The sequence below is a fragment of the Oryzias latipes genome, chromosome 21 (genome assembly GCF_053564925.1).
Source record: "Oryzias latipes strain Hd-rR chromosome 21, Olatipes_Hd-rR_3.1".
Lineage (NCBI taxonomy): Eukaryota > Metazoa > Chordata > Actinopteri > Beloniformes > Adrianichthyidae > Oryzias > Oryzias latipes.
This window is the reverse complement of record NC_136257.1, coordinates 2,211,171-2,230,290: the sequence shown is the minus strand read 5'-3', so window position 1 is coordinate 2,230,290 and position 19,120 is coordinate 2,211,171. Positions and strand designations below refer to the sequence as shown.

Below are 19,120 nucleotides of genomic sequence, written 5' to 3'. Positions count from 1 at the left end.
GTGAGCAGTGTATAGAAAGGAACATGATGTGCCAAAAATAGTGTCATCAGCAAACAGAAATATGGAAGTTTCTCTCTGTCCTTTACATAGATATTAAGTCACTACCATGTTACTTAACTTATCCTTGCTTTTCAGCGTTTTATAAAATCCTTGATATAGCATTCATTTTTTTTTTTTTTTTTTTTTTTTTTTTTTTTTTTTTTTTTCTTAAACTTGTCCTGTCCAACAGCTGGGCAGACAGATGAGAGCTGAGGGCCTCTTGTGTTGGACAGATTTTACTTTAACAAGAGGGGTTATTAATCTTCAGACAAACCAAAGGTATGTCTGGATAAACCCCTTTTGTAATTGAGGCCAGACTTTATTAATTTCAATCATGTCTGAAAATCTTTGGTGTTGGACCGGACGGAAAAGGAAAGAGGGGAAGAAGAGAGAGGGACGATAGAGAGAGGGGGGGTAGGGGGTGATAATAGGAGGGGAAGGGGGATAAGACCATGAAGCAGCATAAAGCAACAAGTTTACTGGTTGTTAATCATTATGGTAACGTTCAAATGTAGTACAATAAGGGCGGAGCCTGTCCACACACACACTCAAATGTTATAAACACACCTGCTAGCTGCAAAAAATGTCCACCTGTCGACATATATACAAAACAGATAGTGTTCACACGCATACTTATGCCTTAAAACCAACTAGTGTGAAATATTTCAGTCATTCAGTCATGCAAACTGTAAGTGCAAAGGTGAGCTAACACCTGTGCTCAGGTGAGTGTTTATGTTCTTCTAAAATGGATGGTGGAACGTGGAAAGAAGGAGGGAGAGTGCCCAGCCATCCCCACCCCAAGACCCCCACCGCAGCAGCAGCGGCAGCCGGAATCCCCCCAACGCCACACGGGAACCGGCAGGGAACAACCGCCGCCCGGGCGACCAAGCCCGCCACCCAGGCCAGGGCCAGCAGGACCGCCGCAAGGCCCCCAGAGCCAGAGAGCAGGGAAGCACGGAGGGAGAGAGAGCGCCGCCCCAGCCCAACCAGGAGAGCAGCCCCCCCGCCGCGCCGGGAGAACCCAACGCAGGGCCCCACCGGAGACGGACGCCCACAGCCCCAGACGGGCACCCCACCACCACCCAGGAGTTCCGGGCATCCCCCCGCCCCAACCCCAGGTACGAGCCAGGACCCCCCAAGGGAGACCCGCTCCGCGCTCCAGGCAGCCATCCGCCCGGCCCGCGGCCGGTCCAGGGAGGAGCGGGGCAGGGGCCCGCCGCCCCCGCCCAAGAGGGGGGGAACCCCGGGGAAAAAAAAGAGGGCCCACAAGGGGTGTTGTAAATATGGCCCGACCAGGCTCGGCCACAGTTGGAAATATGGCGGGGCCCAGCGCCCAGGAGCAAGGACCAGAACCCACCCCCCAGGGACACGAACACTCCCGGCTCAGATGTAATGTGAACCCCCCCGCCGCGCGGAGAGAGCACCGCCGGGCACAGGAAGCCGGCACCCCGGGGACACGGCCGCCGTTGCAAAGGGGCCCGTACCCCCCACCAGGGAAGAGGCAGGGGACAGATGGTCCTAGGTCCCACCTTCCTTGCAAAATGTGTGTGCGTGTATGTGTGTTTGAGAGGGTGTGTGTGTGCATGTGTGTGTGTTTATGTTGGAATGTATATATTGAGGGGGGAGGGGTGTGTGTGCTAAGGGGGGTGCAGTTAAAATTGGCGGGTAGGGCACTGAGGGGACATCTCCTGATTACTCACAGTGACGTCCCCTCACCCTCCCCACCAAGGGACCCTAAATGTCTAAGGTGTGGTTAAAATTGGCGGGTAGGGTGCCAGGAGGACATCCGCTGCTTGCTGGCAGTGATGTCCAAGCACCCCCCCTACCAAGGGCCCTACATGTCTAAGGTGCAAATAAAACCGAAAGAGGGGGGGCCCACTCCATACGGCAACCATGGGAGGGGGGCCACTGCCTAGTAAACCCCCCCCCCCAAGGCTCATCGCAGGCTAAGCCCCCCACCCCCTCACCCTATTATGAGGTTATATGAGGAAGGGGGTAAGTTGGGGACAGCTGGTAGACTGTCCCCCGGTGGTCAGACAGCTGCCCCCCCCCCCCCCCCAGCAAGGGGGCCAGGCCCACCCAGCCCAGGGGCCCCACCCCCGGAGGCGCCGACACCCCAGGCCCAGCACCACCCCCCCCCACACAGAGAGAGAGGAGCCAGAAAGCGTCGGCCCCCCCCAGGAGCAAGCCCAGGCCCCCACCCCCAAACGCCGGCCCTGGAAGAGCTCTGGTCAGGCCTCGACGGGACCGAGGCAGCCGACCGGCCGGGGAAACCGCCGATGGCCTCAGCGGAGACCCCGACCCGTCAACCCCCCCTGCCCCGTACCAATAGAGCCCCCCCCCCCTCCCCCAGAATGCCCCCCCACAAGGCAGGGCCGACAAGACCCCCCACCCCACCACCCCCCAGACCCCGCAGCCAAAGCGGATGACACCCAGAGCGACCGGGGGCCCCAAGAGGGCTGTCCCGTCCCGCCCCAGAGCCAGGGAAGGGCCGATCCCAGCCCCAGGTGTAGGTGGGAAGCCCATCCAGCGCCGCTGGGCCCCCCCCCGAGCAGCGCCCCCCGCCAACCCCCCCCAGCACAGGCAAAGGGACCACCCCCCCAAGCCAAGCCAGACCACCACCCCACCCCCCCACCACGCACCCCCACACCCAAGCCCAGAGGACCACGCAGCGCCCCAGCCCGCCCAACCCAGGCGCCGGACCCGACCCCCCGACCAACGGAGCCCCCACCACCCCCCGCCAGGCACCGGAGGCCCCGACCCCCACCCCAGCCCACGGCAGAAGGGCAAGGAGCGGCGACGACCAGGCCCCCCCCACCCCCTAAGTCACGGAGTTAGCTATGGGAGACCAGAGAGACTGAGTTCTTTCAAAGTTACTTGAACCTTGGGCTGACATTTTTTCCAAGCTGATATGATCAAGCAGCAGATTTCTGTGTTGACTTATATTTATATTTTTCTTGCTTTTCCAATTTATTAAAATAGTTTTTTTAGCAATGCAAAGAGTTATGAAAATGATAGAGCCTAATCCTCCTTCTACATCGATGGCACTCATGTCACCAAGCACACAAAGTGACGGTGAAGCTGTGATTGAAACCTTAAGCCAGACTGATAGATCGGCACATACCTGCTGCCAGAGAGCCTGGACAGGCGTGCAGAACCACAGTGCATGCATGTAATTGTCGGGTAGATTACTGTCACAGTGCTGACAAATGTCTGAGTTACTGAGACCCATCTTGAACATCCTCTGTCCAGTGTAGTAAATTCTGTGAAGAGTTTTGAAATGGATTAGCTGCAGATTTGGACTTTTTGTCAGTTTAAAGGTGTTTAGACAAAGTTCTGACCAAAAGCTTTCATCTGTGCTGATGCTCAAATCCGCATCCCATTTTGTTGTCGGAAGTGAAATATTATTATCTAAGTTACATAAAAGTTTGTATATTTTGGAGAGAGTTTTATTCATTGTGAAATTGATCAGAGTGGTAACTACATCTGGTAGCTTTAAATCGTTGTCTCTGTATTTAAACTTTTTAGTAATAATTGATTTAAGTTGCTGATATTCCAAGAAGTTATATATTCCATGTTTGTCTTGAAGTTCCTGGGGAGTTATGAATCTTCTATCAATAATTATGTGCTCTAGTTGTTTTATGCCCCCTGCTTGCCAAGCTGGGAAGTGGATAATCTTTTTGTTTATGAGGATGTCTGGGTTGTTCCAGATGGGTGTCATTTTGCACGGTTGAATTGATGATTTTGATATTTTGAGAAATTCCCACCAGGCTGTTAAGGTGGCATTTATATTGGTACTTTTGAAACAATCCTGTCTTTTAACTATTTGGCTGATAAATGGAAGATCTGACAGGTTGATCTTTCCACATAACGCCTGTTCCAAGTCTAACCATGAGTTGGTTTCTGGATTATTTTTTAACCATTTTAAGATATATTGTAATCTATTTGCAAGAAAGTAATTGTGGAAGTTAGGTAATTCTAATCCTCCACAGCTTTTTGCAGATTTTAAAGTTTTTAGACTAATTCTTGCAGGTTTATTGTTCCATAGAAAGCTTGATATGGATGAGTCTAATGTTTTGAACCATTTTAATGGCGGTTGTGTGGGAATCATTGAGAAGAGATAATTAACTTTGGGTAAGATTTTCATTTTTACCGTGGCTACCTTGCCCATAAGGGACAGAGGCAGGTTGGTCCAGCGTGTTAGATCGTCCTGTATGTTTTTCAGTAATGGGGTGTAGTTTAGCTGCACCAGTTCTGATATTTTGGGGGGAAAATAAATACCTAGATATTTTATATTGCCTGATTTAACTGGTATTGTGGGTCCTTGCTCCGCATTACTGTTCAGTGGTAATAAAACAGATTTATTCCAATTAATGGAATAGTCTGATATAGAAGAGAATTCATTAATGATTGTTGCCGTTTCATTTACAGAATGTATATTACTTAAAAACAGTAATATGTCATCTGCATAGAGACTAATTTTATGATGGCTGTGTTTGGTTTTAATTCCTTTGATACTCTCATTCTGTCTTATTGCTGCAGCTAGAGGCTCGATAAATATTGCAAAAAGAGAGGGGGAGAGTGGGCAACCCTGTCTAGTTCCTCTTCCAAGAAAAAACCTGTTGGAAGTCTGTTTATTAGTTCTAACTGATGCATTGGGGTTGTGATATAATATTTTGATCCAATTGATGAATGATTCTCCAAACCCAAACTTATGGAGGGCAGCAATGAGGAACTTCCAATTTACTCTATCAAAGGCTTTTTCAGCATCCAGTGATAGTATAGTCATTTCCTGGTTTTTGATGGTGGCAAAGTCTATTATGTTAACGAGTCTGCGGACATTGTCATCCGAGTGTCTGCCTTTGATGAATCCAGTTTGATCAAGGTGAATTATGTGAGGAGTGACTTTTTCTATTCTCTGTGCTAGTGCTTTGCAGATAATTTTTACATCTGCATTAATTAAAGAAATGGGGCGATAGCTTGAAGGACTCGTGGGGTCTTTGTCTGGTTTTAGAAGAAGGATAATGTTGGCAGAGTTCATGTTAGGTGGTAGAGATTGGCTTTCATTGATAAATTTTACCGTTTTATAAAACGTTGGTGCCAGTTGTTCCCAGAATTCCTTATAAAACTCTGCTGGAAAGCCGTCGGGTCCTGGTGCTTTGCTGTTAGGCATAAGTAACAGAGCTTCATGAAGCTCAGACAACGAGAGCGGAGAGTCTAAATTTGTGATTTGATCTTCGTTTAACTTGGGCAGGTTTATATTGTTAAGAAATGAGTTGATGCTTTGTTCTGATGGATTGATCTGTGGAGTGTATAAGTTTTGATAAAAGTCTTTAAACGCATTATTAATTTTTACCGGGTCATGGGTGACATTCCCTGTTTTGTCCATAATAGAAGCGATTGTTGATTTTTCTTTATTAATTTTAAGCTGATTAGCTAGAAATTTGCCAGATTTATTCGAGTTTTCATATCTTTCCAGTCGAAGCCTTTGTATCTGGAATTGTGTTTGTTTATTGATGATGTCATTAAACTGCAGCTTTAAATTTTTCAGGTCGCCCAGTATGTGTTCCTGTGCAGAAGCAGCATAAGCAGTCTCCAGGGTTTTGATTTTATTTTCTAATTCTAATAAATCTGCTTTCTCTTTGCGTTTTTTATGCGTTGAATAAGAGATGATTTTCCCTCTCATGACTGCTTTTGCTGTTTCCCAAAGAATACTTGGTGATATTTCAGAAGTATTGTTGAATTCTAAGAAGGTTTCCCACTCTTTTTTAAAGAATTCAATAAATTCCTGGTCTTTTAACAGAGACGTATTAAACCTCCAGGTTGAACCTGAGGGTGTGGGTACTTCCCTTGAAATAGTAACAGAAACTGGTGCATGGTCACTGATAATAATTGGATGAATGTTGGAACTTTTAATTTCTTTCAAAAGGGAGTTACTGACTAATAAATAATCTAAACGAGAGTGTGAATGATGAACTGGAGAGAAAAAGGTGAACCCCTTAGTGTTTGGGTGACATGAGCGCCAAGCGTCGCAGAGACCCAGATCATTCATGTACTGCTTTAGAATACTTGCAGACTGCCATGTACGCTGGTTTGCTGCTGTGCTGAGTCTGTCAAGTTCAGGGTCCATAACAAGGTTGACGTCTCCTCCTATAATGATTGTGGAGTCAGAGTGAGCTGAGAGTGAGGTGAAGAATCTGTGAAAGAAGGAAGAGTCGTCAACATTCGGACCATAGATGCTGGCGATGCAAAAGTCTTTATTCTGAATGGATATATTAATGATTACAAATCTGCCTTCTGGGTCAGTAACTGTATCCTTATGAGTAAATGTAACATTTTTCTTAATCAAAACTGCAACCCCTCTTTGTTTGGAGTTGAAACTGGCAGAATACATAACTGGATACTGGGAACAGCACAGGAGATTACCAGCTGATAAAGATAAATGGGTCTCCTGCAGCAGAGCTATATCTGCTTTAAGATCATTCAGGTGATTTAACACTTTCAATCTCTTTGGTCCAGCGCCAAGTCCACGCACATTCCAGCTAACGATGTTAAGACTGTTCATAGCTGTTCTAACCGGGAGAGTGCAAGGCTAAATAGTGCGTGTGCCCGTCCGTGTGCGCGTGCCCGCTGTGCGTACCTGCTACACTGACAAGCGCTGTGCGTTGTGGGTGAACGTGTCTTGGCTGTGAGCTGCATGTTGCGTGCGTCCTGTGTGAGCCTAAGTGAGGTTTTTGCAGTTTGTCAACGTGTGTGTGCGGGATCGCGTGTGCATGCTCTTATGCGCGCTAGTATGCGCGCGCGCCCGTTCCGTGCATAAATAAATACTCACCGTGGTTGCGTTGACTTTACCTGATTCACATATGAGGACATAGGAAGGGGGGGGGGACAAGAGAAAAGAGAGAGGAAAAGAGAACAAAAAACAAAAACAACGAAACAACAACAGAAACATGAATGTGAGAGAAAGAAAAGACAGTTTTCCTGAGAGGTGTGGATTATTGATGATCCGATTATTTCCTATTCAATTAAATAAGTTTGCGGGTTTCTTCTGGGCGGCGCAGATGTCAGTGCACCTCTGAAAGCCTTCAGCACAGCCAGGGTGTTACCTCTGGGTCCCGGAACAGCTTGCCATTCACAAAAAGTTTATCAACGGCAACCACCGCGCGTGCTCCAGCATTCATTTTTTAATGTTGTGTTTTGTCTGTTTGTTTTTTCTAGATGTTTGCTCTCCGGATCAAATGTGTGACTATACACCCCCATCAGCAACGCGAGATAAGCGGTCTTCCACTTTAGACGTTGACATTGACATTGCTTTCCTCATTGACAGCACTGAGTCTACCTACCGATCATTCTTTACCAGTATTAAACAATACATTGCTCACATTGTGGAACACCTCTACATATCTTCCGATCCCACATCCTCTGTTCACCACGCTAGAGTGTCTGTTGTCCAGCATGCACCTTATTCATACAGCCAAAACAAAACAGGCTCTCCAATCCACGTGGACATTGGCCTGACTGAGCAGCAGTCAGCTCAAAGTTTTGTCAAAGTCCTGCTGGAGAAGACGCAGCAGTTGGAGGGAGGCCTTGCTTTGGCAACAGCCATTGAATCAACAGTGGAGCAAGTGTTTGAGAAGGCACCTGTGCCACGGGACAGAAAGGTACTGATGCTGTTTGTGACTGGCAGTGTGGCAGAAGAGAAAGAGCAGCTGGTGCGCATTGCCACAGAGATCAAGTGCCGAGGCTTCTTCTTAGTTATATTTGCTGTGGGTCAAACACTGACTGCTAGAGATGTCCATGTCCTGTCTCTCATGGCAAGTGAGCCTTCAGATGTCTTCTTTAAGCAGCTGGACACACTCTCAGCCTTTTATAGCAAACGCATCCAGGAATTTGGCCAGTTTCTGCCAAAGTATATCAGCAGTAAGTTCCAGATCTTTACCCTGCATGTGCTGTCCTAACTTTTGTTACTTCAGAAGATAAGTACTTACAACTATACTTCTGCTCTTGACAATACTTGCTGTTTCAGTTGACAATGCCTTCTACATGTCCCCTGAGCTGTCTAAGAGCTGCCAGTGGTTCCAGAATGATCAGCCAATAAAAAATGCACTTAATCTGACAAAGCAACAGGAGTAAGTTCAGCTTGAACAGCATTTTTGCATTGCCAACTTATTAAAATGACAGATGAAAATTCCATGGTTTTGGTGTTTTACAGAACATTTCAGAAACATCACGAAAGTCACCAAACCGTTCATCACAAGAAGCACAATGGTGAGATGGTTGAGACCGAATGCCACAAAAACACACACTTTCATGTCAACATAGTAAACATAATTGGAAAACTTGAGATCTCCATAATTCAGCCAACTGGTTAATTCTATGGAAAAGGATAACAAAACAACTCAATTTCTGAGGATTTACCTGTGTAGTTTTGAAGAAACAAACCCTTCATATCTTAAATGACGCCAAAATGTCCCACAGTAAACTCAAACAATCTAATGCCTTTTAGTCCACAAGTGTAAAAAATATTCATATGTTCTATGTATTCGAAGACACTGGTATAAGAAAACTCTTTGAACTTTGAATCCAAAACCAATCTGTCAGCCACCGTAACATGAGTGCTGGAATGTTTTCCTGAAAAATCTTGGGCATGTTTTTCTGCACATTTAAAATGTAGTTTAAAAATTCCTTCAGGGCAACAAACATGCCTTTCCTAAGATGAACGGTGTCATGCAGCTTTTTCAGCTCTCAGATGCAGAGTCAAAGTTGCAGCCCTCAGAGTAGTCCTCATTAAATCAGGTAATCACTTCAGATGTAGTAAAGAACAGAATCCAGATCCCACAGCACAAAAGATTGCATTAAACAAAGGCAAGAATTTACCATTTTTAGCATACTGCTTGGATTGTTATTGTTTTTATTATTTTTTAGACAGCTATTAGAATGCTTTTTGTGTGCATCGGATTGGGTTTATTCTCAAAAGTGGCTTGAAGCACAGTTAGGCAAAGACATTAGAAGCACCACAAACAAAAAACCTGATCGTGCTGTTCCCATGAGAATACTAGAAAACTGAGAGGGAATGTTCCTGGAGCTGCAACACCTTTCAATATTAGAGAATGACCTTTCCAGAGTTCATTAGGACTATGGTGAGCATGTAAACCTGCTCATTAATACTGTGGATTTTCATTAGTATTACAGATAATTCATCAGACATTCTTTCCATGTTGAGGAGTTAATGTTTTCATGACTGTCTACCATGAAGAAGATTGGTTTTCTGTGATTTACTCTATTGCTTTTTTTTTCTGTACCACCCAGACATGCTGCACGTCTCTAATGTCACCTCGAACAGCCTGAGGCTGGGATGGAGTGTCCCAGACCCAAAGCTATCTGCCTACTTTGAAATAGCGGTGTCCCGTTTTCATGACCATTCTTTGGTGCTGAAGACCAACACATCCAGCACGGAACTCACTGTGGACAACCTGGAAAGTGATCAAATGTACCATGTTGTGGTAACGGCCTTCACAGCTGAGGGTCAAACCATCTCCACCTACAAGGGACTTGTCACTACAAGTAAGTCCACACAAACACACCCACATCCATGCCTCCCCCACCTTGCGCAACAAACACCCATGCACACGGACAACTCCCCCACCCTTCCCACAGACAGACGCATCACGCATGCACTCTTGTTTTCCATCTTCCAGCCAGAGACACACCTTGAGTGGTCTGACTGTCGGTGAGGTGCTTTTCTGGTTAGAAATCTTAGACAATTGGAAGTAGTTTTCCTACTATCTAAGCAGAAAGTTTCTTTAGTCTCTTTATTTTTTCTGTAAAAGTCCAAGAACCTCAAGCACTAAGCCCTGACGGGGAAGTAATGCATCAAGCTTTTGACGCAGCAGCTTCACAACTGCTCGATAAATCAGAAATCCTCTAGTTCAACTTGTCAGAAATCTGAGTATTAAAATTCCAAAAATAGATAAATGTCCTCAAGATCTTCTACTGACAGTTGGGATAGACACAATAATCTTCCACTTGCCCAATGGATCATTGATGTATCCAGCCACCAAGGTACTCTCTGGAAAAGAAGGGTCCATTTGGCTATGGTCACACATACAACTGCCTTCAAGCCATGGGGAGGTATCAGCAGAATCTTCAAGATTAGCTGCCGCTGCCCAATTTTTCTGAAAACCGTTGGCGTGGTCATGAATCCAGACAGCAGCAGTCAGTCACGTGACTTCATTACAAAATCAGGCGACAGCTAAAAAAAAAAAAGAAGAGCTTAGATTGTCTGACAAAGCAAAGGTTTAGGATTTTTCTAAAATCCTGACCAATTTTTAGGGGAATGAATGAAACTTGTAAGGAAGATATTTCCCTTCTTGATCAATCGTTGGACTGAACAAACCTATCTGTAGTCGTCTTTCCTTTGGCAGCATTTGCTGCTCAACTTACCCACCTACTCTTTAGCATTTCTCTCAGCCGTTCTGCTTTGCAGTGTTTGGAAAAGTCCGAGCAAAGCCAGCCATGTGGCTGTCTGCTTCAGGGTTTTTCTTTTCCTTGCATAATGATCCAAGCAGTAACTACTGGCTACTTTTGTTGAGTGAATGGAAGTTGGTGCGTGACTGAGTAACTTTCTGATAACTTTCTTTGTCTCACAGAATCGAAGCAGGAGAAGCCCAGCATGCACGTCACACATCCGCCCAAAACTCCACCACTGGACAACCCGCAAACAGGTGGAGAGTGTCCTTCACGCATTCTGAGAACTACGAAACGTGTTCTCAGAACGGTCAAGTTTACCTCAAACCAGGGAGATATGTCACTAGAAACTACATTTTGTTTCTGAAAAACAATGTCCTAAAATTTAGAAATGCATCAAAATGCAAGATAAACCATCTTGCTTTTGTTTTTCATGTCATATACATATTCTGAATCTTTTGAGGTTTTACAGATACAGTCATATTAGACTTTGTATGAGAATGAGAGATCAAGTTCAGATCAGGAGATATGTGCCTGATGTTTACATGTCCAGCATTATTAAGATGTTGCTAATCTTTGAGGCCAAATTTTCAATGCAGACCAATCTAACCCTTAATGGTAAGATGGCTGATGGTCAGTCAGGACGTTAGAGCCAATGAACGTTGACTCCTGTCAGAATTATCAGCGGGGGTGGGGGGTGGGGGTCTTTTCTTTATTACACAGCTTCGCACATGGCAGAGTACTAAAAGGAGCTGACTTCTGATCATTATTCCAATCACGACTAACTTGTTAATAGATGCATCCTAATTTCACTTTGAATATTTAAAGAATGTCTTGATATGATATTGCTGTTATCTTGCGATACGGACTAAACATGATTTTTCTTTGTAAAATGACTCATCTGGTAAGGTAAAACAATCTCTGAAAACCTTTAGCTGTTAATACTTTTTTATTTGTGAACTTTTAACATCATGCAGGATCTGCTGTGGGTTGATTCCTAACACTAACTCATCGTCTCTCCCTGTCTGTCCTTCATTACTTCTGTTGTTCGTCTTTCTTTTTCTTACTTCTTTGCATGTTTTAGTTAGTGAACTTGCGGACCCATGCTCACTTGGCTTTGACCCTGGAATGCCATGCAAAGACTATCAGGCTAAGTGGTATTATGAAAGACAGAACGGGTTCTGTACACAGTTCTGGTATGGAGGTTGCGGAGGCAATGACAATAGGTTCGACAGTGAGGCCCTCTGCTTGAAACGCTGCTTGAGGTCAGGTAAGTTTGTGCTGAGGTCTCTGAAGAAATCCACAATAGGCCGATCAAATACTCTTCTAGACACCAATGGGACAAACCATTTAGGCCCAACAAATACACTTTAGCAGTGCAGCACTTTTGCACCATGATTTCACTGTTTGGTTCATGTAACCCTTGTGCTATCCTAGGCACTTTACCATTGGGAGTTGGGTCATCTAGACCCACTAGACAGTACTCTGAACCTTTTTTCTTCAATGATTTGTGATCTTCACTGGTGTCCATGGATTACATGAAATCTTTCCACCTTTATCCACCTTTGTCATGGTAGGAATAACACATCCATGTAAGGGGGGGGGGGGGGGGGGGGGGGGGGGGTCATCTAAGATAGCACAAGGGCTAACACAGAAAAATTAATTATAGTTTGTACGTAACAACTACAAGCTTTTTCAAAAGGCATGTGATCCGTCACCCGGGACGGCCGTGGCCATTGAAGGATGCAGACCCGGAATTTGGACACACCCAATGTCTTAACCTTAGTTTTCTTTAACCCTTGTGCTATCTTAGATCAGTGTTCTTCAACCAGTGTGCTGTGGGAGATGGTCAAGTGTGCCGTGGGAAATTGCCCTCATTAACTGATCTAAAAACATTTACCATCTCCAGAAAATCAGATCTGTGTTCATCCAAAAAGGCCCTGATAAAACACTGAGTAGTTAGGAATATGAAAGATCATAAAATATTTTTTCTTTGTGTTTATTTGATTCTATTAAAGACATTTTGATAAGAATGACAGTACCGCGATTTAGCCACAGCTTCAGCTGTTTTTGGAAAAGTCCCGCCCCTTTAACTGTCTCCACCAATCATTCTTGGAGGCTTAATCATCCGTCATCAGTCTGACCAATCAGAAGTGGTTAAAGTCTTCACTTCCTTGTTCAGATTCTGCTCATAAAGTCTCTCAGTTCTAACTAAAATACCAGCTAAAGCTCGTCTTTAGCGGTGTAGCTTTCCACAGAATCCGGTGTCAGACCGTGGAACAAGTGAAGAAAACAATGAAGACAGAAAAGAGAGTCTGTCTGCCATCACTACATCTCCCATAATGCATTGGGTTAAAGTAAAAACACTGATCTAGATGACCCCCCCCCCTTCCATTGACGTGTTCTCCCTACCAGGACAAAGGTGGATAAAGGTGGAAAGATTTCATGTAATCCATGGACACCAGTGAAGATCACAAATTGTTGAAGAAAAAAGGTTCAGAGCACTGTCTAGTGGGTCTAGATGACCCAACTCCCAACTTTAAAGTGCCTAGGATAGCAAAAGGGTTAAATATGTCCTCCATCATGAGAAAAGTGGTACAAAAATACAAGATTTATTGGAGTGGCTCTTTGGTCCCTGAATTTAAATTTGTTCTTGTATCATTCTAGTTGAATTTTCCAACTGGTATTCTTCACAGAAACATTTGCCACCAAACATTTGACCAAACCTTGTTTTTAGTGTTTTGTTTTAGTTAAAATTTTAACTAAAACTACTGTAAGCTGTAAAGTAGCGCTAGAGATTGTAAGGAAAGGGATGATGGGAAATGAGACGAAAGCTTGCTCTGCGTCAGCAGTCCAGCTCACAACCCAGAGATGAATTTCTGATGAACTCTTGCCGCTCTGCAGAAACTTTATCCTAGAGAACTATAGGAATTTTTGATTATGGCTAAAAACTGCATAATGAGAATGAAAAAACCACTGGGAATGATTTGAGAATACAGCAGAAGAGGATTTGAGTTGGACTGTCAGTCAGTCACAAAAGCAAACAATCCTTTTTCATCCACGTCAAACATTTCCATAAAAACACGGAAGCGGTCGGCCATATCTGCAGGGAATGTTTATTTTTTCCTGATTTCTTAATCAATGATTTTATGAATATTTACAGAAGAGACTATTCTTGAGCAATTTATGTAAGAAATCACATTCATGTGTGACCTTTTTTTGCAGAGGTGCAGCTGGCAGGAAAGCCAGAGGAAAAGCCACAGATGCAGCCAGAGGCACAGCAGACGGAGCAGGTGGAGATTCCTCCAGCGCCTGGTAAGAACAGATTCTCAAATAATTTAAGATTCTCTGTCTTCCTTCTAACTTTGAAGCTTGATGTTGATGTGTCTGGTCGTGTAACACCAGACCCCCATGCTCAGTTTTGCAGATGACCTAACTAACTTTAGGAAAACTGGTCGTTTCTGCAGTTTCTGCATTGTTCTTGGGCTGCAGCCCTGCTGAGCTGTGTATTCTGTCACTCCTTGTAAGAGACTGTTTCATTACATTTTATGTACTTCCTCAGAAGTGCAACTTCTTAAGAAAAAAGGAAGACAAAAGTAATTTGACCTGTGTTAAACATTCAAACACTTGATGTCTCACAGCAGAACTCTCTTCTCACTTCCTTCCCAGTGGACATTTGTCAGCTACCCAAGCAGGAAGGCAGCTGTGCAGAGTTCGCCCTGAAATGGTACTATGACACCACCAGCAAGAGCTGTACCCGCTTCTGGTACGGAGGCTGTGATGGAAACCAGAATCGCTTCGACACGCAAGAAGAGTGCAAGGAAGCCTGTGAAAAACGAGGTACCGGCTTTGAAAGCAGATTCTCAATCCTACTTTCTATTTCTAGTCAAATTTACATTCTAAGCTAAAGAGAAGTACATGTTTGACCTGATTTAAACAATGTATTCTTATGAGAAAATGTGCTTCATTTGAAGAATATTTTTTTCAAAGACTAGTTGGTCCTGCTCAGCATTTGATGGGTGTGACTTACAGAAACATACCTGTTGAGATGAAGGGTTTTTGTTGTGTAACTTAATACTGATAGTAAGTTTACAAAGTTGGAGAGGTTAAGCAGATTTTAGTGTTTGGTTTTTAAACTATCTGAAGAGAACACAGCCTGTGGAATGGCTCTGGATAGACTCAGATGTATTTAGTGTTTTCCATTCTTTGTTTGCCAGCTCCACTCAGCCAGGGGATCATCGCTGCAGTAAGAACATAGGATGGATGGGACGGGCATGGAAGCATTCTGCCTTTCAGAAAGGAGCAGCATCCACATGATCTTACTGTAAAAAAACAAAAAAAGCCATGCCGAATCAATGGTGGCTGCACTGGATTCCACAAACAAAAAACTGCCCTCACTTTCTTCAAGTTTTTTTTAACCACAAAAAAAAGAATGAAAACTGTGTTTATTGGCATGAATTGTTTGAATAAATTGGTGCTACACAGCATTTTTTTCCTGATGAATGGAGTTTGGTGTCTTAAGCACTTTTTTATTTTGCAGCTTTCCTGGAAAAGGATGATTTATGGAAGTTTTCACATGTTTAAAAAAGCTGTTTTCTAGTCAAACAATAAAGACACAAATAAAAACAGGGTTTAGCTTCAAGAGCTGGCATCAGTATCAGCATCAGTCCAGTCTACTGGGTTTGTTTCACCTCGTAACCCTTGTGCTATTCTATAACCCCCCCACCCCCACCCCCCTTCCAGTGACGTGTTCTCCCTACCATGACAAAGGTGGATAAAGGTGGAAGGATTTCATGTAATCCATGGACACCAGTGAAAATCACAAATCATTGAAGAAAAAAGGTTCAGAGCACTGTCTAGTGGGTCTAGATGACCCAACTCCCAATGTTAAAGTGCCTTGGATAGAACAAGGGTTACATCCAACCCGCTAATGTTTTACAGGTTCTGCAGGATTCAGGTACAAGAGTAACAACCATCCACTGAACATTACTTCCCAACTGCATTAGACTGCATAATCCTTTGCCGTATAATAGAATCCAATACTTTGTAATATTACATATCCTTTCATTAGAGGTTAAATTACATTATAAAAAAATGTTGAAGAAAGATTCATTTCCAAGCAATATTTTTTTTTAGGGGGGGGGGGTCCAGTTCAGCAAACACACAGATTGCAGTTGTGATCACGGAGGGCAAAGCAGCTCAGGTATTATGGACCCCCCCCCGCATGGAAAGGAGTCGGTACTCCATTGTGGGTGTCGCAAATTACAAAATGAGTTGGTGAATTGAATCCTCAAAATGTTTTATTGTTTTTGTTCTGGGCCAGCAGGATGACTTGAGAAGGGCCCAGAAGGGTTTAGGTCAGGTGAAAAGGGGGCCGTGTCATGAGTTTTTCATCTTTAAGGCCTTTGCCAGTCAGCCATGCAGTGGAGTACTTTGATGATGCATGTGATGAAATGTTGACTTGCACTTGAAAGATGCAGACTGTTTCCTGTGTGACTCCTTAAAGATTGTGTCTTCTAAAAAATCTGCAGTAGGTCTGAGAGTTGATCTTAAGTCCATTTTCAACTGAAAAAGGTCCAACTAACTTATATTTAATGAGAGCTGCCCACACCATCTCCTCACCTCCATTCCCATTCTTGACCTTTCAGCTTGCACATCTTGTTGGGATGTGGTCGAGTCTCAGCTTTTCTCACTTCGGCCGTGTCTCTGAGAGCTGAACATCTCGTATTCTCGATAATCCAGGTAGGTTGCAGTTCTGGAATATGATGGATGAAGGGTTCCTGGCAGCTTCACGCTTCATTCCTCTCAATTCTTTGGCAGTGAATTTGCGTTTTTTTCTTCGCCACACGTTTCTTGCGTCTTCGCTGACAATCGGCAGCAAAACACCTAATAGTTCTGTGATCCTGTTTCTTGGATATTTCAAGACTGCTGCAACCGTCTGAAAGGCGTTTTACAATTTATGTCTTGTCAGTTAAATCTCTCTTAGGGCCCATTTTAGCTGAGAAGAATCTGCCTACTAATTATTCACACCTTTATATAGGATTTTGACCTTCCTCGGCCACGCCCCTTCTCATTACATAAATGCTGATCACCTGGTATGCATTGAATCTATATGCATTTAAGTTTACATGGCCTCCTGGCACCCTACCCGCCAATTTTAACCGCACCTTAGACATTTAGGGCCCCTTGGTGGGGGGGGGGGGTGAGGGGACATCACTGTGAGTAATCAGGAGATGTCCCCTTAATGCCCTACCCGCCAATTTTAACTGCACCCCCCTTAGTACACACACCCCTCCCCCCTCAATATATACATCCCAACATAAACACACACATATGCACACACACACCCTCTTAAACACACATACACGCACACACATTTTGCAAGGAAGGTGGGACCTAGGACCATCTGTCCCCTGCCTCTTCCCTGGTGGGGGGTACGGGCCCCTTTGCAACGGCGGCCGTGTTCCCGGGGTGCCGGCTTCCTGGGCCCGGCGGTGCTCTCTCCGCGCGGTGGGGGGGGTTCACATTACATCTGAGCCGGGGGGTGTTGGTGTCCCTGGGGGGTGGGTTCTGGTCCTTGCTCCTGAGCGCTGGGCCCCGCCAAATTTCCAACTGTGGCCGAGCCTGGTCAGGCCATATTTACAACACCCCTTGTGGGCCCTCTTTTTTTCCCCGGGGTTCCCCCCTCCTGGGCGGGGGCGGCGGGCCCCTGCCTTGCTCCTCCCTGGACCAACCGTGGGCCGGGCGGATGGCTGCCTGGAGTGCGGAGCGGGTCTCCCTTGGGGGGTCCTGGCTCGTACCTGGGGTTGGGGCGGGGGGATGCCCAGAACTCCTGGGTGGTGGTGGGGTGCTCGTCTGGGGCTGTGGGCGTCCTTCTCCGGTGGGGCCCTGCGTTGGGCTCTCCCGGCGCGGCGGGGGGGCTGCTCTCCTGGTTGGGCTGGGGCGGCGCTCTCTTTCCCTCCGTGCCTCCCTGCTCTCTGGCTCTGGGGGCCTTGCGGCGGCCCTGCTGGCCCTGGCCTGGGTGGCGGGCTTGGTCGCCCGGGCGGCGGTTGTTTCCTGCCGGTTTCCGTGTGGCGTGGGGGGGATTCCGGCTGCCGCTGCTGCTGCGGTGGGGGTCTTGGGGTGGGGATGGCTGGGCGCTCTCCCTCCTTCTTTACACATTCCACCATCCATTTTAGAAGAACATGAGCACTCACCTGAGCACGGGTGTTGGCTCACCTTTGCACTGGCGGTTTGCGTGACTGAATGACTGAAATGTTTCACACTAGTTGGTTTTAAGGCATAAGTATGCGTGTGAACACTATCTGTTTTGTGTACATGTCGACAGGTGGACATTTTTGCAGCTAGCAGGTGTGTTTGACACTTGGGTGTGTGTGTGGACAGGCTCCGCCCTTTTTGCACTGCATTTGAGCCTTACCATGGTGATTAACAACCAGTAAACTTGTTGCTCTATGCTGCTTCATGGTCTTATCCCCCTTCCCCTCCTACTATCACCCTCCTCCCCCCCCTCTCTCTAACGTCCCTCTCTCTTCTTCCCCTCTTTCCTTTTCCGTCCGGTCCAACACCAAAGATCTTCAAACATGTTTGAAATTAATAAAGTTTGGCCTCAATTCCAAAAGGGGTTTATTCAGACATACCTTTGGTTTGTCTGAAGATTAATAACCCCTCTTGTTAAAGTAAAATATGTCCAACACAAGAGGCCCTCAGCCCTCATCTGTTTGCCCAGCTGTTGGACAGGACAAGTTAAAAAAAATAAATAAAAATAAAAAAGTTTACATGGCTTGATGCTGGAAATTGTGCATTAAATTATTATAAGGTCAAAATATTACCTTGCCTATTACTTATGCACACAGTCTATCTATCCATCCGTCCATTTTTACAACGTTTCGGCAAAGAGAGAAGCAGGTCTTTATCATGGTGGTGGGTGTGGCCTGTTAAGTTTGAGAATTCCTAAAGCGTTAGACTCCTCCCATGCCTTGTTGTTGGCACCTCAGCATGTTTGTCTGTCAGACTGAAATATACTAAAAGAAGCTTTCAGTCTGAAAGCCGTTCTAAAATATTGACCCAAAGCTTATTAATGACAACCGTCTTGATAAATGAGCTTCTGTGTGCCTTTCAGAACTCTGCCAGCAAGCTGCTGCCACTGCCTCTTTTCCATTTCCTCTGCTGCTTCATGAAGCTCCAGGTGACTTCAGCACATGAATGAGGGCAGCACAGCAAAGCCTTTCAAGGTCGCCTGGCAGCAGGACAGTCAAAAGGAAACCGGCTCTACTGGACCCCAGTTCTGAATGCTGATTAGAAAATCCACAGGATCCCAGAGGACAAAACAAGGGTCATTCTCTGGGGACCAATAAGGAAAGTAACATGATCTGGAGAGCAGCAGCTGCAGTGAAAGAAGGATGATGGGTCCTCCATCTTTTTGTTGGAGAGGTTTCAGAGTTTTGGTGTCACAAAGGTGCAGTTCTGTGTTTTTCTCACGCTTTGATAGATCTAAAGTAAAAGCTGCAGCTTCTATTCTTTAGGAAATTTCAAATTATGTGTCTGAATGAAAACAAAGAAAAACATTGTTTTCTACGTTAGAGAAGCCTGAGACTTTAAAGCAGTCATTCCCCCC

At 45.3% G+C, this 19,120-nt stretch overlaps 1 protein-coding gene across 8 annotated transcripts in view; it reads left to right on the top strand.

Annotated features, from left to right (window-relative positions):
• The window catches only part of col6a3 (collagen, type VI, alpha 3), a 97,877-nt gene extending 82,874 nt beyond the window's left edge, over window positions 1–15,003 (top strand). For 7 of the 8 annotated variants that reach the window (XM_078939063.1, XM_078939066.1, XM_078939065.1 and 4 more), the window contains 9 exons: window positions 7,258–7,959; window positions 8,066–8,168; window positions 8,252–8,307; window positions 9,349–9,603; window positions 10,689–10,763; window positions 11,591–11,776; window positions 13,732–13,821; window positions 14,176–14,346; window positions 14,724–15,003. In XM_078939063.1, coding sequence (XP_078795189.1) covers window positions 7,258–7,959; window positions 8,066–8,168; window positions 8,252–8,307; window positions 9,349–9,603; window positions 10,689–10,763; window positions 11,591–11,776; window positions 13,732–13,821; window positions 14,176–14,346; window positions 14,724–14,764 — 1,679 coding nt within the window. In that variant the 3' untranslated portion in view covers window positions 14,765–15,003. The remainder of the gene's footprint in view (window positions 1–7,257; window positions 7,960–8,065; window positions 8,169–8,251; window positions 8,308–9,348; window positions 9,604–10,688; window positions 10,764–11,590; window positions 11,777–13,731; window positions 13,822–14,175; window positions 14,347–14,723) is intronic. The other variant, XM_078939062.1, reaches the window with a different exon arrangement.
• The last annotated feature ends 4,117 nt before the right edge of the window (window positions 15,004–19,120 follow it).